The sequence below is a fragment of the Amblyraja radiata genome, chromosome 28 (assembly GCF_010909765.2).
Source record: "Amblyraja radiata isolate CabotCenter1 chromosome 28, sAmbRad1.1.pri, whole genome shotgun sequence".
In the NCBI taxonomy this organism is placed as follows: domain Eukaryota; kingdom Metazoa; phylum Chordata; class Chondrichthyes; order Rajiformes; family Rajidae; genus Amblyraja; species Amblyraja radiata.
In genome coordinates, this window is record NC_045983.1 from 28816708 (window position 1) to 28841645 (window position 24938).

The 24938-nt window shown below is 44.9% G+C and overlaps 1 protein-coding gene across 3 annotated transcripts in view; it reads right to left on the minus strand.

The window, feature by feature from the left end:
- Positions 1 to 378: 378 nt before the first annotated feature.
- LOC116989037 (argininosuccinate lyase-like) overlaps positions 379 to 24938 on the minus strand; it is a 30260-nt gene continuing 5700 nt past the window's right edge. For 2 of the 3 annotated variants that reach the window (XM_033046164.1, XM_033046165.1), the window contains exons 4-17: positions 24620 to 24703; positions 23124 to 23180; positions 20515 to 20612; positions 18259 to 18336; positions 15892 to 15969; positions 15341 to 15393; positions 14443 to 14505; positions 13772 to 13886; positions 11484 to 11568; positions 10236 to 10295; positions 5214 to 5297; positions 3376 to 3456; positions 1189 to 1295; positions 379 to 855 (exon numbers count right to left, since the gene is read on the minus strand). In XM_033046164.1, coding sequence (XP_032902055.1) covers positions 708 to 855; positions 1189 to 1295; positions 3376 to 3456; positions 5214 to 5297; positions 10236 to 10295; positions 11484 to 11568; positions 13772 to 13886; positions 14443 to 14505; positions 15341 to 15393; positions 15892 to 15969; positions 18259 to 18336; positions 20515 to 20612; positions 23124 to 23180; positions 24620 to 24703 — 1191 coding nt within the window. In that variant the 3' untranslated portion in view covers positions 379 to 707. The remainder of the gene's footprint in view (positions 856 to 1188; positions 1296 to 3375; positions 3457 to 5213; positions 5298 to 10235; positions 10296 to 11483; positions 11569 to 13771; positions 13887 to 14442; positions 14506 to 15340; positions 15394 to 15891; positions 15970 to 18258; positions 18337 to 20514; positions 20613 to 23123; positions 23181 to 24619; positions 24704 to 24938) is intronic. The other variant, XR_004416110.1, reaches the window with a different exon arrangement.

Here is a 24938-nt window from a genome sequence, read left to right on the forward strand (position 1 = left end):
GTGTTTTATGGTGGTGGGTTCTGTTTTGTTTTTTACTGTACAGGAGCTCCCTGATTTACGATGCTTCGACTTGCGATATCTCGACTTCACAATGGGCAAACGCTTGGCCACAGCAGCGAGCCGCACGTCACTTCCGGTCACGATGTATTAAATGCGTTTTCGACTCGCGATATTTTCGGTTTACAATGGGTTTATCGGAACGTAACCCCATCGCAGGTCGAGGAGCGGCTGTACATATTATTTCAATATTTGAATAAATATTGTTTTAATTTAAAAAAAAGAAGAAAAAAAAAAGAACGTGTGTTCCTCATGACCCAGTTTGAGATTTCTTTCCCCATCCTTGAACTAAAATTGGGCATCAAAAGACTCAACCCAACGTTTATTTCATCAAGATTTATTTCAGGTAAGTGTTATCGACCAGTTGTGACTCACACCTGGATACAGCTCAGTAAGTCAGTCTGTCTCAGCTGTAGCTGATTACAATTCAAATATTTATTCAAGAATCTCATGACAATTATCATTGCTTCACAGTCACCACAACAAAGTGCCTGGGCTCGTTAAACAGGCTCATTAAAAACCCGTTGATATTTAGCAGAACAATACCCTTTCCCCATTAGTAGCCAAATCCAACAATCAACACCAGTTGTGTACACCCAAGGGTAAATGTTCAAAGACTCTGTAATAGTATTGATGAGGGCCAAGGTCTTTTAACTGCTTTGTCTCCCGTTCAGCCAGGCTCTCAGTTGCTCGATCTGGGACATCACGCTGCAGCGAGCGGTGCCTCCGGCCGCGGTGTACTGCTCCACGCTGTTGGTGTAGTTCCACACCTTTGCTACATCGCTCTCAAACAGCGGGCTATCGGCGAAGAGAAAACATTTCATTTGACTCAACTTACATTTCATTCCGGGATAACCACGCATCCACTAACTCTGCACGTGCTTCGCTTTCCAATAGACAATAGACAATAGGTGCAGGAGTAGGCCATTCGGCCCTTCATGCTGAACCTCTGCTCCTTTACCGCAGCGGGACAGGCAGGATCTCTGGAGAGAAGGAGCGGGTGACTCCTGACCCGCTGGGTTACTCCAGCATTTTGCATCTACAGTATCTTTGGTGCAGACCTACATCTGCGGTTCCTTCCTACACACCCTGCATCAAGAGCTGGGAGCACAACAGATCTGCAATACGTACCTAATAGTTTTCAATTCAGCCAGGGAGAGTTGACTGACTTCAACACCCTTGGACTCTGCCAAATGAACCGCTCTTCCTGAAGCACCGTGGGCTTCTCTAAATGGCATCTAGAGCGAGAAGATCTGGTTTAGAATTCAGGTAGAATCACAAACTAAGAATTAAAACATGCCAGGCACAATTTAGTCTATGTAACCATGAAACAGAGTCATAGAGTGATACAATGTGGAAACAGGCCCCTCGGCCCAACTTGCCCACACGGGCCAACATGTCCCAGCTACACTAGTCCCACATGCCTGCGCTTGGTCCATATCCCTCCAAACCTGTCCTATCCATGTACCCGTCTGTTTCTTAAACGTCGGGATAATCCCAGCCTCAACTACCTCCTCTGGCAGCTTGTTCCATACACCCACCACCCTTTGTGTGAAAAAGTTACCCCCTCAGATTCCTATTAAATCTTTTCCCCTTCACCTTGAACCCATGTCCTCTGGTCCTCGATTCCCCTTCTCTGTGCATCTACCCGATCTATCATGATTTTGTGACTAAATTTCCCTGCAGTAATCACAAATATGTTTGCAGAGTTTTAACCAAATTCAGCAGCCGTGTTTAGAGGGTGCTTTGCAAACTGGTACACTTCAGATCAAGCAACCGAGTTGAACATTGCTAATACCACCGATAGATGGTGGGAAAAGGGTTATAATGGTACAAAAACTAGGAAGATTACAGTTCAGTCAGATGGATCTTTCATCCTTTATCGCTGCTTAAAACATAATGGGCTGTAACAATAACTGGTCTGCATCTATACTCCAAAGGATTATTTTGTATAAAGGAAGATTATTACTGTTGTCATTGTTGAAGAATCACATTGGGGAATTGAGGCATTTCAGAAAAGCAGACCTTCTCTCCGCTCATGCCTGTTACCATCAAGAGTTGGGGTTTAGCAAGTCGAGAGAGGAGAGAACTCGGTTGGCCACAGGGAAAAATAAAATTGTATTGTATTGTATTCAATTTATTGTCATTGTCTCAATTAGAGACAACGAAATGAATTTCCCTTACAGGCAGTATCATAAAAATAAATAAATAATAAATAATAAAACATATTAAAAATAAAAAAGCACAAACACAGAAAGTCCACGACACAACATAACATAAATGGCACCAAGGTGAGGAAGGCACCATAGTCCAGACAGCCTCCCCTCCGTTCTTCCCAGATGTTCATCCGTGGTCTGGGCCTTCCGGGCTCCCGCAGTGCTGCCTGTATGGCGTTTGCATGTTCTCCCTGTGACCGCATGGGTTTCCTCCCACGCTCCAAAGACTTACAGGTTTGAGGGTTAATTGGCCTCTGTAAATTTGTCCCTCGTGTATACGATGCGAAACTGGGATGACATAGTGCTCGGGTGATTGTTGGTTGGCTTGGTTTCAGTGGGCCGAAGGGACTGTTTTCCCCGCTGTATCTCTCAACTAAACACTAAACTTAGGCTTAGGGAAGTGTTTGTGTTACCAGAGCTTCTCTCAATGCCACCATGTGAGGCCTAGATTCCAATGAAGTGGCCGACCTGAAATGGGTTTAGTCTCATGATACATTTCTTAAAATGGTGCCATCCAATATTATATATCCCACAAGTTTTACCATGCCTTCCATATGAAGAGGAAAAAAAATCCGCAATTTTCTCCACCCCTCCCCCACCTGGTCGTTGTACTAGTTTCACAGTCATCCTGTTGAGTTTCACTGTCGGCATGACTCATTATCACCTAGCCCTCAGCCAACAATGGACCATTGTGGGCTCCACCTTTCCTTGATCTGAAATAATAGTAACTCAGCATTGCAAATAGAGTTGGATCTGCCCTTCTAACCAACAAGGCGTTTGTGAAATATAGTTCCTCGCACGTCTCTCAGGGAGCTCTCTAGTTTTATTGTCACATGCACAAAGTGCAAATGTACAGTGAAATTATTCTCTTACAAACAGTCCAGTAGACAATTGCCACACATCCAAGTGTATCTCTGATTAGCAAATTGTACAGAAATAGTCTACTGACCCCGCATGGAAGATGCACCATGTTTTGGTGCCATATTCAAAGTCCAGTCCATGCTCGAGTTGTTATGAGCCTGTTCCAGGCACCTGCTGGGATCTGCCAGCCACCCATTTCTTTGATTAGTGCACAGATTTTTGCAATGGCACAAACACTCACCTTCTTTCGAACCAAGTAGTAGGCTAGGTCTGTAGCCAGCATATCCGGGCTCAGAGCATTCTTCATGGCTTTTTCATTGACCTTCAGAGAAGAAAAATATCACATGTAGGTAAACTAACAGACTCTCTTTAAAAGGGGGACAAATGCTTAGACAAGAACTGATTCCCAAAAAGTTAATCTGCAAGTCGAATTGGTAGCAAAGAAAGCAAACTCAATGCTAGCATTTATTTCAAGAGGGCTTGTCTACAAAAACAGGGATGGAATGCTGAGGCTCTACAAGGCGCTGGTCAGGCCGCATTTGGAACATTGTGAGCAATTTTGGGCACCATGTCTGAGGAAGGATGTGCTGGCTCTGCAGAGGGTCCAGAGGAGGTTTAAACAAACGATCCCATGAACGAGTAGGTTAGCCTACGATGAGCGTTTGTCGGCACTGGGCCTCTACTCGCTGGAGTTTAGAAGAATGAGGGGGGGACCTCATTGAAACATACAGAACAGTGAAAGGCTTGGATAGAGTGGATGTGGAGAGGATGCTTCCACTCGTGGGAGAGTCTAGGACTAGAGGTCATAGCCTCAGAGTTAAAGGAATTCTTTGCTACAGAAGGCTGTGGAGGCCATCAGTGGATATTTTTAAGGCAGAGATAGATAGATTATTGTTTAGTACAGGTGATAGAGGTTATGAGAAGAAGGCAGGAACGTGAGGTTTGGGGGGGGAAGAGATAGATCAGCCACGATTGAATGGCGAAGTAGACTTGATGGGCCGAATGGCCTAATCCTACTCCAATCACATGACCTTATTTCTGGGTGGCACGGTGGTGCAGTGGTAGAGTGACTGCCTTATAACGCCAGAGATCCGAGTTCGATCCTGACTCTCTGTACGGAGTTTGTAATTTCTCCCTGTGACTGTGTGGGCTTTCTCCAGGTCCTCTGGTTTCCTCCCACACTGCAAAGGATAATTGACTTCTGTAAATCACCCCTAGTGTGTGAGGTGTGACACTTGGATAAACTGCGGCTGTTTCCACGCTGCATCTCAAACCTAAATTTGTTAACATTGATGAGATTGATGAAATTCATACATTTTGAGAAGTTAAACGAGGCCAGGATATACACAGTGAACAATAGGCCATTGGGATTTTTATTGAATGGTAAGACTTTAGAGTGTAAGCACATAGTTTATGAAAAAAAGCCCAACCAAAATTCCCTCCCCTCACCTAGTCGTCGTACCTATTTCACTGTCATCCCATTGAGTTTCTCTGCCTGTGCAACTCATTATCACCTAGCCCACTGCCAACAATGGACCATTGTGGGCTCTACCTGTCCTTGATCATTGCTGCTTTTTTGCATATCTTTCATTCATTTGTTCTCCATCTCTCCATATCACCGTCATTTCCCTTTCCCCTGACTCTCAGTCTGAAGAAGGGTCATGACCCGAAATGTCAACTATTCCTTTTTCCCCCCCAGAGATGCTGCCTGCCCCGCTGAGTAACTCCTGCTTTTTGTCGTCTCTCTTCCATCCAAATTAACTCTTGGGTCTGTTTGCTTTACTTCGGGTCAAAGTCTTGAGTGTTCTTCCTGATCGCATCTGTGGTCTTTTGTGGTCAACTACATTCCTTCCTCCAGCGTCACAATTTGCAACTCTTCATTCCTTGTGTCTCACGCCTTCTATCTGTTCATCTCTAGCCTTTGCCCAACTATCTGCCTATCATATAACCCTCCTCACCTATGTCCACCTGCCAGGCATTGTCCTGCCCTCATCTCTCATCCAGCTTTCTTTCTCCCCCCCCTATCAGTCTAAAGTTAATCAAAAATGTATTCTGATGATTGGAGACACAAACTATTACCTGTAGTGTCGAGATGACACCCATTGCTACTTGCAGTATCGCAGTGACGGTGTCGATGCTTTCAAACATTCCCTCCTTATCTTCCTGAATAAATGAAATAGATTTTAATTAAAGTGCCAGAAAACAACATATTCTTTGGTCTTTCCTTCAATTTCTCCCTTCCATACATCCTATCCAGTTCCCATCCCGAACAGACCGTTTTTTTTTTGTTGCAGATGCATAGAAAAATGCTTTCGATGCCACAGAAGGCTGTGGAGCCCAAGTCAATTGATAATTTTAAGGCACAGACCGATAGATAGATGTATGATTTGTCAGGGGTCGCGGGGAGAAGGCAGCAGGATGGGGTTGAGAGAGAAAGATAGATCAGCCGTGATTGAATGTCGGAGTAGACTTGATGGGCCGGATGACTCGATTCTACTCCTTTCACATGAAAAACATTTGGGGGGGGGGGGGGCAAGAAATTGGGATAGGTTTTGCAGTTGCAACGACAGATGAAGTGGGCTGAATGGCCTGTCTCTCTGTGATCGCACTGGCTACTCTACTCTCCCCTTCACACAATGAACCCGTGAACTGTGGAGAACGCAATCAACTCTGATTCTCCCCTGGGCTGTGTGGGGGAAATCTCCATAACCCCCACTCTTGGGACTTTGGTCATGCTAATCTATCTGGTGTTCTGGAGGATTGGATGTTTCACTTATTAACACCCAAATGCAGTTTTATTTAGTCGTAGAGCCAAGCTGCATGTTCAGCCCAACTTGTCCATCAAAACAACCAATTTAGTCCCATTTGTTTGTGTTTGGCCAATATCACTCCAAACCTTTCCCATCCATACACCTGTCCAAGTGCAGCTTGTTCCATGTATGTGCCAACCTCCATGTAAATTGTTGGACTGAAAGACCCTTTAAAATCTTTCCCCTCTCACGTTAAACCCATAACTCCTAATTTTAGACTCCCATATCCCGAGTTCCTTATCTATGCCCATCATGATTTTCTATACCTCCATAGGACCACCCCGCAGCCTGCTATGCTCCAGCAAAAGATACAGTCGAACCAGCCTCTCCTTACAACTCCATCATGGTAACATCCTTGTAAATCTTTCTTTTTGCACCCTTTGCAGTTTAATGACAACCTTCCTACAGTAGGGTGAGCAGAACTGTACGCAGTGCTCCAAATGTTGCCTTACCATTGTCTTGTATAGTTCCAACATGTGGACCCAACTTCTGTACTCAATACTCTGACCATCAAAGGCAAGCATGCCAAACGGCCCCATCACCATCCCGCATTAACAAACTCATCATGAAGGCTGGCTCCGCCCAGCGGGTGGAGTTGGCTTCATGGGAGGTGGTCTCGGAGGGGAGGTTTCTCCTCAAACTGCGGAGCATCTTGGACAATACATCTCACCCCCATCCATGACACACTGGTCAACCTGAGGAGCACCTTCAGCAACAGACTGGTTCCACCAAGATGCAGGACAGAACGCCACTGGATATCCTTCTTCCCTACGGCTATCAAAATGTACAACTCCTCCCCCTTCTGTCGTGGGGTAGACTGACTCCCCCCCCCTCCCTCGCCCCACCCCCAATCTTTACACATCAACCAATCCTTTCCACTCGTCACTTTAATTTCATGTTTCATGTACAGTATCTTGTGTTTTATGACTGTTGGCAGTTCTATCGTACGCACCGTAAACCGTTCTCACTACTTTCATGGAACGATGTGCCAGCACCCTAAGTTTTTTTATGTTCTACAACATTCCCCAGTGCTCCACCATCTACCTGCCCCAATTTGTAAGTCCTGCCCCAATTTGTCTGATCAAAATGCATCACCTCGTATTTAGTTGAATTATCCTCCATCTGCTAGTTTGGCTTTAATGGCCCTGTCCCACTGTACGAGTTCATTCAAGTGCTCTCCCGAGTTAAAAAAAAAAAATCAAACTCGTGGTAAGCACGTAGAATGAACGTAGCAGGTATGTTGGAGCTCGGGGACGTCTCTTAGCGGCTCGTAACGCTAACGGCGGGTACTCGGGAAACGCGGCAAACTCGGGAAGACTCGTGAAGATTTTTCAACATGTTGAAAAATGTCCACGAGAGCCCCGAGTACCTACGAGCGGCTATTACCGTAATTCTCCGAGTTCAAATCAGGGCAAACTCAGGAGAACTCTTTGAATGAGCTCGTACAGTGGGACAGGGCTTTTAGGTGGATGCGAAAATCAACACAGAATGATAATCCCTTTCCATTCCAAAAATATTAAGAGCAATTTCAGCTCCGCTAGCAATGAGATTAGTTATCGCCATATACATCAGCAATCAATGTCAACGTACCTTGAGTAGTAAGAATTTGGTTTACATTGGCTTAGTCCCACATAGCTAAAGATCAATAAACCGGGTTGAACACAAAAACTATTGGCCACTTGCTATGAACCTGGGCTTGGGTTAATTATTAACACTCCACCTGCATGTGGATAAATAGCTTCCTGTCGGGTCGCAGCCAGAGAGTCAGAGTGGGCCATCACACATCCACGGCCCTCAGCACCGGCTCTCCACAGGGCTGTGTGCTGAGCCCCCTGCTCTACACCATCTACACACATGACTGCACCCCCGCCCACCACAGCAACACCATTGTCAAATTTGCGGATGACACTACGGTGGTGGGACTCATCTCCGGGATGAGGCGGAGCAGCTGACAGTGTGGTGTGGAGAAAATAACCTGCTCCTCAACACCTTAAAGACAAAGGAAATAATAATAGACTTCAGGAAGAATAAAACGGACATGGTACCATTAATTATCAGAGGAGACTGTGTGGAGAGGGTGGCGGATTTCCGCTTCCTGGGAATCCATATTGAGGAGGACCTGACGTGGAGCGTGAACAACTCTGCGCTGCTGAAAAAGGTCCAGCAGAGACTGCACTTCCTGAGGGTGCTCAGGAAGAATAACATCACTCAGAGACTGCTGCTGTCCTTTTATCGGTGCTCCATTGAGAGCATCCTAACATACTGTGTATGCGTATGGTACACCAGCTGCACAGCGGCTCAGAGGAAAGCGCTCCAGAGGGCCATTGACAACGCCCAGAGGATTGTCGGCTGCCCTCTCCTTACCTTGGAGGACTTACACAGTTCCCGCTGCATCAAAAAATCCCAGAGTATTATAAAGGACATTTCCCACCCCGGACACTCCCTGTTTGAACTGTTGCCGTCAGGCAGACGGTACAGATCTACAAGGACAAGGACAAACAGACTTAAAAACAGTTTTTACCCCACTGCTATAAAGGCACTAAATGTAGCCGCCAAGGAACGCAGGGGCGATACATACTAAGGGACTGTGGTACACTGTGAAATCGACAGAAGGATGTAGGGCTGGGTGTTTATGCGTGCTATTTTCATGATATTTATTTTAGTTGTTTATCTTTTTTTAATATTTTACCTTGTATGTATCGTTAGCTTTTAGAAATGTTTGAATGGTGCACTGACTGGTTGACATTTTTAAATTTTGTTGTACATGGTTCATGTTACAATGACAATAAAGAAACTATTCTATTCTATTCTATTCTAAGGGAAAATGCAAAATGGTGCAACCAAAGAAAAGATTGTTATGAATTCAAGTTTGTTCTCTGGCAAGATCAGATTTCATTTCTCAGGGATGGGAGAGGCCGTCTTCTTGCACGAACCACTCAACACAACTTGGCAAAGCTTCATTGTAGAGCAACTGAGAATCAGCTACTGATGTGATATTGGAATTACATATAGATCCTCCCCAGAACGTCGGCACGGTGGCGCAGCGGAAGAGTTGCTGCCTTACAGCACCAGAGACCCGGGTTCAATCCCGACTACGGGTGCTGTCTGTACGGAGTTTGTACGTTCTCCCCGTGACCTGCGTGGGGTTTTTTCCGTGATCTTCAGTTATCTCCCACACTGCAAAGACGTACAGGCATGTAGGTAAATTGGCTTGGTAAATGCAAAAATTGCTAGTCAGCACAGACCCGGTGAGCCGAAGGGCTGTTTCCACGCTGTATTTCTAAACTAAACTAAATTAAAAGTACAATTTCCCTTCCATCAAAAGAAAACCCATGATTTAATGAGCAAAGCACTAAGTGTTTAGCTGCCTGTCCCAAAATCACTAGCATTGAAAGTCAAGGTTAAGATTCCCTTGCATTTTATACAGAGGGGTGTAATGCTGAGGTTCTACAAGGCGCTGGGCAGGCCATATTTGGAGTATTGTGAGCAATTTTGGGCACCATGTCCGAGGAAGGATGTGTTGGCTCTGGAGAGGGTCCAGAGGAGGTTTACAAGAATGATCCCAGGAATGAGTGGGTTAACATATGATGAGTGTTTGTCGGCACTGGGCCTGTACTCGCTGGAGTTTAGAAGGATGAGGGGGAACCTCATTGAAACCTATCGGATAGTGAAAGGCCTGGATATAGTGGATGTGGAGAGGATGTTTCCACTAGTGGGAGAGTCTAGGACTAGAGGTCATCGTCTCAGAATTAAAGGATGTTCCTTTAGGAACGAGATGAAGAGAAATGTATTTAGTCAGAGGGTGGTGAATCTGTGGAATTCATTGCCACAGAAGGCTGTAGAGGCCAAGTCAATGGATATTTTTAAGGTAGAGATAGATGGATTATTGATTAGTACGGGTGCCAGGGGTTATGGGGATAAGGCAGGAGAATTGGGTTAGGAGGGAGAGATAAATCAGACATGATTGAATGGCGGAGTAGACTTTATGGGCCGAATAGACTAATTCTGCTCCTATTACTTATGACCTTATGAGGACCCAATCGAATTAAACTCCATCACCTGCTTCTTCAAAGACCCCAACTCTACCCCAACAGGAGGTACAAGCCCTCATTGACCAAACACACCCCTCTACTGGGCCCAGACCCCAAACCACCAAATTCTCAAACCCCTTTCCTGTTTTAAGGGAAGCTGAAAAATATATATTTGGGGAAAGAAAACAAAAGACATGAATTTCCAAAATGTTACTGTTGAAGAATTATGAGACACACATCCTGAAATAGGCATCGCCTACCTGCAGATCCTTGTTGTACGTGCTAGGCAATCCTTTCAAAGTCATGAGAAATCCTGAGCACTGTAAAAAGGAAGAAGAAGAATTTGTTAATGAAAGACATATTAAGAATGGGTGTCTGAGGTTATCAGGGGAGAAGGCACGAGAATAGTGTTGGGGGGGGGAGAGAGATAGATCAGCCAAGATTGAATGGTGGAGCAGACTTGATGGGCCAAATGGCCTTATTCTGCTCCCATCACTTATGATCTTAAGAAGCAGCTTCTACCATAGCAGATATCTCTTGGAACTTTATTACGCAGGAACACGAAGAAAGGGAAGAGTAGTCTATTCTGCCACTTCCACTTACTCTGCCATTTCAATGTCCATGGTTGAACATTCACTTCAGTGTCACGATCCAATCCCAGCCTTCAATACGATCCACACGTCCAAGGAAGGTGGTGTCTGGAGGCCCTGCTGCAGCCTGGGACTTGCCAGGATCGGACACCGCTCATAGGACCAACAGCACGGGCTGGACTTTGAAAATGACATCAAAACCTGGCGCCTCTTGCATGCGGGCTCAGTAGAATATTTCTGTACACTTTGCTAATCGGGAATGTGTCATTGAGTGATACTGTGTAGAAACAGACCATTCGGCCTAACTTGCCCACATGTCCCATCTACACAAGCCCCACCTGTCCGTGTTTGGCCCACATCCCTCCGAACATGTCCTATCCGCCATGTACCTGTCTTAACTGTTTCTTAAATGTTGGGATAGGCCCAGCCTCAACTACCTCCTCTGGCAGCTCGTTCCATACACCCAGCACCCTTTGTGAGAAAGAAATTACCCCTCGGACTCATATTAAATCATTTCCCCTTCACCTTAAACCTATGTCCTCTGGTCCTCGATTCACCTATTCTGGGAAAGAGATCTCTGGAGAACAGGGAGAGGTGACATTTCAGGGTGAGCCTCACAGCACGAAACGTCACCTATACATGTTCTCCAGAAATGTTGCCTGATCTGCTGAGTCACTCCCAGCATTTTGTGTTGTTTTGTGAGGCCAAAAGCACTGAGTCATGAATATTCTGCACTTTCTGTGTGAGCAAAATCATGAAATCTTGCATAATCCTGGCTAAGTTTCAATTTCTTGGCAATACTTCAGATCCTTTACTTTTTTTGTCTTTCAGTACGGGTGTGTGGCCCAGTTATAGAATGAGAGGACATTTAAGACACTGGCCGGTTTCTTAAATTACAGCATAACACAATATCCTTACCCTCCCAAACACACGTCCAGCCTTGCTTCGAATCAGTTCCAAACTGTCAGGGTTCTTCTTCTGGGGCATCAGGCTGCTCCCTGTGCTGGAAGAACAAAGAAATGCACGACACCGTCAAGCACCCACGTGGCTGGCGTTCCCTTCCCCCACCGTGTCAGTCGAACCGCTCCCACCTCCAACACACACCGAGATACACAAAACCTGCACTTGGTCTTGATCCCAGCAATGAGTGGGTTAACATATGATGAGCGTTTGTCGGCACTGGGCCTGTACTGGCTGGAGTTTAGAAGAATGAGGGGGGGACCTCATTGAAACGTATGGAATAGTAAAAGGCTTGGATAGAGTGGATGTGGAGAGGATGGGAGAGTCTAGGTCTAGAGGTCACCACTTCAGAATTAAAGGGCGTTCTTTTAGGAAGGAGATGAGGAGAAATTTATTTAGCCAGAGGGTGGTGAATCTGTGGAATTCTTTGCCACAGAAGGCGGTGGAGGCCAAGTCAGTGGATATATTTAAGGCAGAGCTAGATAGATTCGTGATTAGTACGGGTGTCAGAGGTTGTGGGGAGAAAGCAGCACAATGGGGTTAGGAGGGAAAGATAGATCAGCCATGATTGAATGGCGGAGTGGACTTGATGGGCCAAATGGCCTAATTCTACTCCTACCACTTATGACCTTATCCGTTTGGCCCAAATCCCTCTAAACCTGTCTCATAGCTTTTTAAACGGAATCAAGGGATATGGGAGAAAAATCAGGAATGGGGTACTGATTTTAGATGATCAGCCATGATCATATGGAATGGCGGTGCTGGCTCCAAGGGCTGGATGGCCTACTCAAGCACTATGTTTCTAAAGGTTGCGATAGTTCCTGCCTCAACTACCTCCTCCGGCAGCTCGTTCCACACACCCAACAGCCTGTGTGTATAAATGTCACCCTCTCAGAGTCCAATATAATCTCTTGCACACATCTCCCTGCAGAACGCGGGCCAGAATCAGCTGTAGGTTCCCGCTGGAGATATTAATATGCCAAGGTCACTGTAATCCAAAGCAACTCCATGGCGTGATAGTTGTGGGTGACACAGCCTGCCAACATACAATTCCTTACACTACGAGACACTCGGCTGAAAGCATCTGTTTCAGTAAGTTCCACGCTCAATGTTTGTTATTGGAACGGGCTTAGTGACGAGTTGAAAATTTGTAACTCTGTTGAGTTTCAAAAAAGCCTTAGATGTAAAATAATTAAGGATTATAATGTAAAATGATTAAAATGTAAAATAAGTAAGGATTACAATTTAGAATATTTTTTTCTTTCCTTTGTAATGCTGATATTATGGGTTATTTTATGGATTTTATAGGATAGGCAAAAAGAGGTTTTGTGGCTTCAGCCTATACATTTTTCGGCCATTGATTATGTGAACGTTGGGTGAAATGGATACAGTGTTGGTTCATATTCACACAGATTGTAAAGTGTTGTTCTTTTTAATGTATGAACGAAATAAACTATTCATTCATTCATTCATTCATTCATTCATTCATTCATTCATTCATTCATTCATTCATTCATTCAGCATGAGAGGAGGGATATAGGCGACGCTCAAATGCAAATGACAATCTGAAATCTGTTCCCTCAGTTATCCTGTGACTAACTCAGCAATAGACACAAAATGCTGGAGTAACTCAGCGGGACAGGCAGCATCACTGGTGATGTTTCGGGTCAAGACCCTTCTTCAGACTGAGTTACTTCGGTTTAAACCAGCATCTGCAGTTCCTTCCTATACAATAACTCGGCAATATTGTACCCGCCTCCAACAAGCATCCCACTGATGAACGCAAGATAATAGTAGAGAAAGGCCACTCGGCCCACCTGACCTATAATTTAATATGATCGTGGCTGATCTATGGCTGACCACAACTCTTCTTCTTCGACTAGTTTCACTGTCCCCCTGATTAAATTTTACTGATTGTACCTCTCGTTGTCATCATCCCCTCAGCCAACAATGATCCAGTCGACATTTTCCGTGATCTACGTCCCCTTTGATCTCTCGTTTTCACACCTTAGCCTTCCATGTCTCTAGGTCTCCCTCTCCCCGACTCTCAGTCAGAAGGGTCTCAACCCGAAATGTCACCCATTCCTTTTCTCCAGAGACGCTGCCTGTCCCGCTGAGTTACTCCAGCATTTTGTGTCTATCTTCGGTGTAAACCTGCATCTGTAGTCCCTTCCTGCACAATATATTGTGTGTGTTGGTACCAGATTATAATGAACGAATGAGTAAATCGCTGATTATGGAATTACCTGTAGGCATCAGACAGCGTTACAAATCCAAACTCCTTGGTGCAGTAAATTATTAGATCCTCAGAGATCTTACTCAGATGAATCAGGCACAGGGAACACCAGAACAGGATCTCAGCTTTAATAAACAAGAGATATGTGTTACAAACACAAACTAGTGTGATGGTCCTTCATGCAATTAGAGATCCTGCTGGATATTTATCATTGAAGTTTAGTTGTGAAGTCTTTAGTTTAGAGATACAGCGTGGAAATAGGCCCTTCGGCCACCGAATCCGCACCGACCAGCGATCCCCACACACTAACACTATCCTACACACACTGGTGACAATTTACAATTTTTACCAAAGCCAAATTAACCTGCAAACCTGCACGTCTTTGGAGTGCGGGAGGAAACCGGAGCACCTGGAGAAATCCCACGCAGGTCACGGGGAGAACGTACAAACTCCGTACAGACAGCACTCGCAGACTGGATTGAACCCGGGTCTCTGGCGCTGTGAGGCAGCAGCTCAACCACGCCGCCCCCCTTTATTTATTAATTACGCTCTTTATTTAAGAGGAAACGTAAAAATGTCGTGATTGGATCAAGAGAGACAGAGCCAGTGAAAGACAGCGAGAGTGAGAGGGACAGCAAGCCAGAGAGCGAGTACACGAGAGCCCGCAGAAGATGTACTTGCCAACAAAGTCGCGCCCGCTGGTTGCATCCATGCTGTTCAAACTAATGGCATCAAACTGCAGTTCTGAAAGTCAAACAAAAGTAGTTCAACTGTCAGCAGAAGACAACTTCATACCCAATACATTAAAAATAACGTCTCCCTTTTAAGAATGTTCAAAACTACACAGAAGTGATGTGAAAGATTTATTCTGGAGTAAATATATCCGACCAAGTTGCTTTCAAAAATGAATCTGTAAGATTTCTTCCAATTTTTGAACAAGTCATGGTTAGAGATTTTTCATTGTTTTCCAGTTTAGTGTCACTGCTCAACTCGAAACTAATATTTAGGCCGCAATTTAAGAATGCCAACAACATCAAATGGTGCAACAAAATAACATAAAATAAATTAACTAACCCAATTAATCTGCCATTAGTGCAGTCACCTCTCTGTGGATTGTCACCTTGTCGTGATGGAGAAGCTTTTGTGGACCTGAGATCCTGAGAGAGATGCCGTCTGGAGCTATGCTCCTGGTAGGGCCACCCATGGAGGTAAGGTCGAGGGGGAGGTCTCTGACAAAGAGCAATCCAACCAAGACCTCAACGGTGGAACAGGCGGAGGAGGACGATGGCTGACCTTAGTGGAGCGTCACAACGGCTGGGAAGGCGGATGAAGGCTGCAGCTGAAAAGGGTCTCCGGTCGTCTTGGGCTCCACGCCACTGGATCCTGACCCAGATCTGTCAAGGACCGTGGGGTGGCTGTCTGTGCGTCAGTCTCCCCACGTTAAACAAAGTCAGCGCACAGGCATCCGTCCAACCTTGGAGACACCCATTACCAGCCATTACCGAGGGGGTGAGGGCGCTAAGAATGTGCAGTTATAATTATAAAGCTTTCAGTATTTTTAACAATTTTAAAGCGTTACCTTTGCGAAGAAATTCTCTATCGATTTGAAAAGGGTTTCCAGCTATGGCTCCGCTAGGAAATTAAAAGAGTAATTCGCATTAATCAATTGTGCACTGTTCTCAATCGATCCAAAAAAGTAATTGATGTGCAAATATATATATATATCCCAAGGCGAACAAGCACTTCATCATTGAAAATAGTGTACAAGATGGCACCCAACGCATGCGGCTATTTGCATGTGGCTATTTGCATGCGGCTATTTGCATGCTAGCCACAGACACAGATTTACAACCACATATTACAATCGCTCCACAATCTTAAATCTCTACTCCTGCAGCAACATTTCTTTCTTTAATTACGATATTCCCTTATCATATATCCGTACACTGCAAATGGCTCGATAGTAATCGGGTACTGTCTTTCCGCTGGCTGGTTAGCGCGCAGCAAAAGCCGTCCACTCAGTACACGTGACAATAAACTAAACCGAACCAAAATGAGAAATTGGTGAATCACGATCATTTTTTTAAATTACTCTAAAAGTCACTGGAGATCAGAGAGTGGATACAGCACCTTCCCAAAGGCAGCACGTTGGTTCTTCTCCTGATTTCATCCAGTCTCTCAGCATCACGTGACAGGGCAACAGCGTGGCTACAAAACAGAGGACACGCGTGTTCAATGAACAAAACGCAACAGCAGAATAAACGCGAGGTTTGTCATCAATGCCACAGCTCAGTCACGGTCATTTGAATCGTTTGAGTTTTAGTGCAATGGGCAATATTTTGGCATTCAATTAACATTACGGCCACACGGTGGCGCCGCGGTAGAGTTGTCGCCTTACAGTGCTTGCAGAGGCCGGAGACCCGGGTTCGATCCCGACTAAGGACGCTGTCTGTACGGAGTTTGCTCGTTCTCCCCATGACCGTGTGGGTTTTCTCCGAGATCTTCGGTTTCCTTCCACACTCCAAAGACGTAGGTTAATTGGCTTGGTGTAAGTGTAAATTGTTCCATAGTGTGTGTGTGTGTGTGTGTGTGTGTGTGTGTGTGGGATAATGTAAATGTGCGGGGATTGCTGGTCGGCGCAGACTCGGTGGCCGATGGGCCCGTTTCCGCGCTGTATCTCTAAACTAAACCAAACAAGCTTGATTCAAATATCTTTCACATCTTCAGAATATCTCATTGTGTTTTCCATCCAATGCATTTAATTCTGATCACTGTTACTCTGCATCGGTCTCTTTTAATCTATTTATAGTGGGGCTGCTACAGAAACCAGCCACTGGAAGAATTTTCATCGACTTAATGAACCATTCGCTCTATTTCTCCCTCGTTCCCCCTCCCTCCCCCGACTCCCCACCGTGCCCCCCACCCCCCACACAGATCCTGGGGAGAAACATACAAACTCAGTACAGCCAGCACCTGTTTCCGCGCTGTATCTCTAAACTAAATTAAAACTTAAATCTTTCCCTTTCTCAAAATATTCCAGTTAAAAAAAATCATCCATCTGTTCTCTCTCCACAAATGTTGCCTGACTTACTAAAAACTACACGTTGTAGGAGTAAGTCGGCAACCTTGCATCATTTGAAGCTAATTTTATTGAGGCGCAAGAACAGCTGCAAACAGTTGGCCAGGCTACATCGAGAATCACAACGTCTTCAATTGTATTTTTTATGGTGAGAAATTGAATCTGACCAGAATGTAATTGGATGGGAAAGAGAGGCCCATAAAAGGTGGTGACGCTCAAAAAAAAGGTCAGAACAAAGTTTACAGTCATTGTGTGAAATATTCGGAGCTCTTCATTTAGACTGACCGCACATTTTCATATTTAGCAATTCAGAATAAAATTTCAGAGTCAAATTTTCCTTTCAGCTTGTCTGTATTTTGTATCGTCCAATCTTTCACTTTAGCACTGAAAATAGCGTTTCCTTCCAGAAAATAAGTTTTCAAATTGGAAATAAAACTGGCTTTCACTATCATGAAATGTCATTTTCTTTTGGCATAGAGAATTGCAAAACATATTTATATAGTGCTCTTTCTTAACATTGTAATACATCCCAATGTGCTTTGTAGAAACATCAAATGGAAAACATATTTCAAGAAACGTGATAAGGAAGGTCAAAATAGGAGTGTCTTAAATAAAATAAGTAGTTTTAAGAAAATTGCATAGTGACATATAGTCTCATAGTGGGAACTTAGTTTTAGTTGAGTTTTTAAGTTTAGAGATACAGCGCGGAAACAGGTCCATCAGCTCACTGAGTCCGGGCTGACCAGTGATCCCAGCGTGTTAATGTTCTCTGGTTTGTTTTATGTAGGGGGTCAGGGGAAACTTTTTCCAATCTCTTACCTTGCCGGAGATACGATTGTTTTCCGGATCGTATCTCCGGTCGCTCTTGCTCGAGACTGACTTTGAGCCCCACCGCCGGGCCGTGGACTTACCATCGGAGCCTGGGATCGACGCTCCAACTGCGGCCTGCGGATTTCAACATCGAGGAGCTCGCAGTCTCTGGTAAAGACTGATGTCGGGAAGCTCCAAGCCGCAGGAGGTTCGACTAGCCCCGACCCGGGGTCCGATCGCCCGGCAGGGGGAGCTGAGATCCCCCCCGATACGGGAGCTTGATCGCCCCGACGCGGAAGGGTTCGACCGCCGACTGCGGGGGCCAAGATCGTCCCGTCAACGGAAGATTCGAGTGCCCCGACCATGGGAGAACAAAGGAGGGAAGAAAGATTGAACTTATTTTGCCTTCCATCACAGTGAGGAATGTGGAGGAGTCACTGTGGTGGATGTTAAAAATGTATTTGTGCAAATCCCACACCCAACGAACTGTGGTCAAATATATTTACTTTTATCCCTGCAAGTAAATATACTCATGGACCTGATAACAGTTGGAGACCACGAACCCTCCATTTTGCAGACGGTTCACACTAATGAAAAATAAGGATCACCTCAGCATCCAGTGGCTCCATCGAATTGGCTGGGCCCTCTGCAGATGAGTGTAACCAGGAAAAAGGATGTCAATCTCCCTGAAAAACAAGGGGCACGCAGTTATTACCATGGAAGAGAAGGTATTCCAACAATGTTGGACAAGGTCTCCAGGCCTTGGTTCCACAGCAGAGCAGGCAGTGACCAGGACATCTCTACATGTCAGGTACTGAGGACCCGCACCCAGCACTGACCTGTCGGCCTTTGACAGCTTTCACAAAACATTCACAACCATTGAAATAGATTTAAATGATTTGCTTTTCTTATAAAATACCACATTTAATTAATTTAAAATAGACAAAAACTAAATCTTTAACTGAAGACAGAAGTTCAGTTTAGTTTATTGTCACGTGTACCGAGGTACAGTGAAAAGCTTTTGTTGCGTGCTAACCAGTCAGCGGAAAGACAATACATGATTACAGTCAAGCCATTTACAGTGTATGATAAGGGGATAACGTTTAGTGCAAAGTAAAGCCTGTAAGGTCCGATCGAAGATATTCCGAGGATCACCAACGAGGTCGGTAGTAGTGCAGGACTGCTCTCTAGTTGTGGTAGGGTGATTCAGTTGCCTGATAAAGTGCTGGAATAACTCAGCGGATCAGCGGGCAGCATCTCTGGAGAACATGGATAGGCGACGTTTTGGTCAGTCTGACGTCGGGATGCCGACCTGTACACATGCAAGGCATTTGACAAGATTCTGCATGGTAGGCTGCTCTGGAAAGCTGGATCACGTGGGATCCAGGGAGAGTTAGCAGAATGGATGGAAAATTGGCTTCATAGAAGGAAGCAGAGGGTGGTGGAGGAAAATTGTTGATCGTATTGGAGGCCTGTGACTAGTGGTGTGCCTCAGAGTTCGGTGCTGGACCCATTGCTGTTTGACATCCATAACAATTATTTGGAAGAAACATAGAAAATAGGTGCAGGAGTAGGCCATTCTGCCCTTCGAGCCAGCATCGCCATTCATTATGATCAAGGCTGATCATCCAAAATCAGTGCCCCGTTCCTGCTTTTTCCCCCATATCCCTTGATTCCTTTAGCCCGTAGAGCTACATCTAACTCTCTCTTGATGAGAATGTACACGGCATGATTAGTAAGTTTGCAGATGACACTAAAGTGGGTGATATTGTTGATAGCGAAGATGGTTGTCAAAAATTGCAGCAGGATCTTGATCAGTTGGGCCGGGGGCCGGGGGGGCTGAGGAATGGTTGATGGAATTTAATACAGAGAAATGTGAAGTGTTGCCTTTTGGGACGTCTAACCAGGGCAGGACCATTCACAGTGAATGGCAGGGCTCCAGGGAGTGTTGTAGAGCAGAGGGATCTAGGAATGCAGGTACATAATTCCTTGAAAGTGGCATCACAGGTGGATCGGGTGGTTAAGAAGACTTTTGGCACATTGACCTCGATCAGTCACGAGTATAGAAATTGGGAGGTCATGTTACAGTGGTACAGGATATTGAGAAGGCCACACTTGGGAGTATTATGTTCAGTTTTGATCACCCTGATATTGGAAAGATGTTGTTAAGCTGGAATGGGTGCAGAGAAGATTAATGAGGATGGTGCCAGGAGTTGAGGGCCTGAGCTATAGCGAGAGGTTGAGCAGGCTCGGACCTTATTCCTTGGAGCACAGAAGGATGAGGGGTGATCTCATAGAGATGTATAAGATCTGGGGAGGATTAGATAGGGTAAATGCACAGAGGCTTTTATCCAGAACAGGGGAATTCAAGAACCAGAGGACATAGGTTCAAGGTGAGGGGAGAAAGAGTTAAGACCTAATTCACAACCTTTTTTACTTGTGGACATTTTTCATCAGGCTAGAAAAAACGCCCCGGCCTACTTGATGCCACGTGTACCTACGACTAGCATCACGACCTACCTACGACCTCGTGATGACCATGCTGCGAGTATGAGTCAAGGGCAAACTCGGCAGAGGTCGTGAATTAGGTCGTGAAAGTGGGACAGGCCCTTTAATAGGAATATGACGGAGCAACTTTTATTTTTACACAAAGGGCGATAGATACATGGAACGGGCTGCCAGAGGAGGTAGTTGAGGCAGGAACTATCACAACATTTAAGAAACTTTGGAGGGGTACATGGATAGGAGAGGTTTGCAGGAAAACGCAGGCAGATGGGACTAGTGTAGATGGGGCAAGTTGGGCCAAAGGACCCATGTATGACTCCATGAGTCCAGTGAATAAAAAATGTAGGACAAATACTTACACGGCAGCCCTCTCCACCATTGTTTTAATCAACCGGTTCAGGTGTCCCGACAGAACAGAAATCTCGTCTCGTAGCCATATTCTCATGTCAGTCGCCACCTACGAAATGGTTCAACACAGATAGTTATGTACAGTTCAGGATTTATTACTGTCACATGTGCTAAGTTACAGTGAAACGCCTTGTTTTGCACGCTGCCCAAGCAAATCAGATAATACCACAAAAAATACATTCAATCCAAACTCAAGTACAATAGGTAAAGCGAAGGGAAAGATACAGAGTGCTGAATAGTTCTTAGCAATAGACAACAGACAATAGACAATGGGTGCAGGAGTGGGCCATTTGGCCCTTCGAGCCAGCATAGCCATTCACTGTGATCATGGCTGATCATCCACAATCAGTACCCTGTTCCTACCTTCTCCCCATGTCCCTTGACCCTGCTATTTTTAAGTGCTCTATCTAACTCTATCGTTAAAGCATCCAGAGAATTAGCCCCCACTGCTTTCTGATGCAGAGAATTCCACAGCTTCATAACTCTCTGGGTGAAAATGTTTTTCCTCATCTCTGATCACAAATGGCCTCCCCCTTATTCTTAAACTGTGGCCCCTGGTTTTGGACTCCCCCAACATCGGGAACATGCAACGCATCAGTTTCAGAGGCAAAGTCCAATGTCCGCAATGAGATAGGTCATAAGGGATAGGAGTATAATTAGGCCTTTCGGCCCTTCTAGTCTACTCCGCCATTCAATCATGCCTGATCTATCTCTCCCTTTTAACCCCATTCTCCTGCCTTCTCCCCATACCCTCTGACATCCATTCTAATCAAGAGTGTATCTATCTCTGCCATAAATATCTCCATGGACTTGGCCTCCACAGCCTTCTGTGGCAAAGGATTCCACAGATTCACCACCTTCTGATTAAAGATAGGGGGGAAATTAGATAGATGGGGGGGAATTGGGACTGTACCCTAGTTTATCGCAGGGCCACTCAGAAGCCTGATAACAAAGGGGAAGAAGCTGTTCTTGACTCTGTTGCCGTGTGTTTTCAAGCTTCTGTATCTTCTGAACGATGGGAGTGGGGAGAAGAAGGAATGACCAGGGTGGGATTGTTTGCTTTCTCGAGGTATCGAAGTGCAGTTGGGGTCAATGGTGGGGAGTCTGGTCTGTGTGATGGACTGGGTTACACTGGGATTATTTTCAGAAAAATTACATGTGGTCATAGAGTGATACAGTGTGGAGACAGGCCCTTCGACCCAACTTGCCCAACACCGCCCAACATGTCCCAGCTAGACTGGTCCCACTTGCCTCCGTTTGGTCCATATCCCTCCAAACCCGTCCTATCCATGTAACTGTCTAACTGTTTCTTAAACGTTGGGATAGTCCCAGCCTCAACTACCTCCTCCGGCAGCTTGTTCCGTACACCCACCACCCTTTGTGTGAAATTGAATAAGTAAGGAGAAACCGTTTTCACTACTAGGTTCTGTAGGGTATAAAAGTATCAAAAATGCACCAAATGGTATGACTTCTGTACTGTCCGCTCAGTTCGCCTAGAACCACCTGATCTCCCGGTTGCTAAACACTTTAACTACCCCTTCCATTCCCACACTGACCTTCCTGTCCTGGGCCTCCTCCACTGTCAGAGTGAGGCCCAGCGCAAATAAGAGGAACAGCACCTCATATTTCGCTTGGGCTTCTTACACCCAACGGTATTAACAATGACTTCTCTAACTTCGTAACCCTTGCTTTCCCTCTCCCCCCGTCCCTCCCCCGTCCTGGTTCTCCGACTAGTTTGACCGTGCCCCTGATTAAATTTTACTTTGTACGCCTCGTTGTCAGCTTCCCGTGGCTAACAATGACCAAGTCTACATTTTCCATGCACTTTGTCCCCTTTGATCTCTCGTTTCCACACCTTACCCTTCCATATCTCTCGTTTCCCTCTCCCCTGACTCTCAGTCTGAGGAAGGGTCTCGACCCGAAGCGTCACCCATTCCTTCTATCCAATGATGCTGCCTGCCCCGCTGAGTTACTCCAGCATTTTGTGTCTGACCTCTGATATATTGTCGTACCAGATGCTGGCATTAGTTAAGAGTTAGTATCTTTATGGAAAAAATAAATGGTTTTGGCAGCTCTACCTCTGTTTGTTGCCCGAGGAAGCAACCTCACCAAAGACACTACCAGTAGTAGGGCTGAAGATGTCCTGGTTGGGTTGCTCCTGGGCCTGGCCAAGCTGGCGATCCATGAGTCAAGGCGCCAGGCTGCCTTGCCTCTTTTCCGGGGATACGTCCATGCCCGGGTGGGGTTAGAAAGGGAATACGCCCTGTCCACAGGCACCCTGAGGGAGTTCCGGGACCGCTGGGCTCCGCAGGGTGTTGAATGTATCCTCAATAAGTTATTGTATCATTGTTGTATAGTAGTGTATTATGGATATATGTTGTATTGTATTATGGTGGTGGGTTCTGGCTTGTTTTATTGTAGAGTAAATATTATTTTTAAATAATTGAATACATTTTTTGATTTGACTACCGGTGGATCAAATATCAAAGATAACTGGCAAAAATATAATCGCCCTGTGTGCTAGAAATTAGATTGAGTGGGACACAAGGATTTTACTTGCCTGATCATTTCTGCTGCGACCAGTATGTAGTTTTCCCGCAGTTTCTCCAATCAGTTCCTGAAATTAAAAAACGCATATTGCAATAACATCTTTAATAGAAAAACCTCAGTAGATTACCATTTCTGTTGACTTAATAGTTAGATAATGTCTTTCATAGTTTGATAATGGATAGAGATCAGGTTATATACGGGTCGCTAACTATATTGCTACTCAGATACCACTGGTAGTAAAAAATAAATTCAAGCACACACTGATAAAAAGCATGATTATTTGATTACATTTCTAGCAATGGTTTTGTCGAAAATCATTAAAGCTAAGTAAATGGCGTCAGATTCTTAAACATCATATTAATAATCATTCCGATAATTTCCATAACAAAATTAGAAATTAACCTTGCCTTAAATCATACACCTCACTTAGTTCTTTAGATATGTTAGCAGTACAGTTTCATTTATAAAGTATTCTCCAAGTTTGCGGATGATACAGAGCTGGGAGGCAGTGTGAGCTGCGAGGAGGATGCTATGAGGCTGCAGGGCGACCTGGATAGGTTAGATAAGTGACGGTCTTGGCATCATGTACGGCACGGACATTACGGGCTGAAGGGCCTGTTCATGTGCTTTTTAGTGTTCCATCTTTTATCTTCTACGCTAACAACCAAAGGCCACTTTTCGAAAGAATTAATGATTGTTTTACTTGGTAACAGATTTGTTGATCTTTGGGGCAGCTCCTATCAGAATCAGCAGCTTGTTCGCGATACTGAAACGCTGACTATTTCACTTGCCCATACATTTTCCTGTGCGAATGCAAGCTTTGAAAAACAAATAACTTTAGAAAGAAATATCAGCCACTGGCAAAATGATTTCAGATACCAGTGAGACCGGATTACCCAGTTTATAAATGGCACGTTTCCAAACCTATATTATTATTATTATTACATAATACTATATTATTATTATAAGGCTATAATATTATTGCACTATATTTGTTATTTACTGAACTTTTTCAATTTTTCTCTCCCCCCCATTATATGTACTATGTTTACATATTGTGTTGTGCTGCAGCAAGTAAGAATTTCATTGTCCCATCCAGGACATATGACAATAAAACACTCTTGACTTGATAGTCCTGTGAATTTCTATTCATTGCAATTTTGATCCCCAAGCTTTGATAGATTTTCTCCCCCTGGGGTAGAAATGTCCAACACTAGCGGGCAGAGCTGCACAAAGAGAGGGAGAAGGTTTAGTGGAGAGATGTTGAGCAAGCTTTTTGTTTTAGACAGAGAGTGGTGGGGTTATAGAACACATTGCCAGGGGTGGTGGCGAAGGCAGGTACAATAGTGGCACTCAAGAGGCATTTGGAAGTGCAAGGAATAGAGGGATAAGAATGACGTACAAGCGATGAGATTGGTTTAACATGTCATCATGTTCGGCACTAACATTGTGGGCCGAAGGGCCCGTCCCTGTGCTGTGCTGTTCTCAGTTCTGTGGTCATCTTACCTTCAGTCTCCGTTCATGAGATGTATGAATGTCCTCGTCTCCGTCTTTGATCAGGAAAGTCCCTTTACTCCATTCTTCATGAATCTGAAAACAGTTTGAAATCAAAATCATCTTGCACTGAATTTCGCAACTTATGAAGTGTCATTTATACAAAAAAATATTCCCACTTGCACAGGTCGGAGATGTTGCTTTAGTAAGGTAGGTCAGGAATTTTTTTAAGAAAACCAAATACTGAACTTCTACTTCTGTAGCATCCAGGTTAAACAGATTCAGACACAAAGGTCATGTGATAGGAGCAGAATTAGGCCATTCGGCCCAT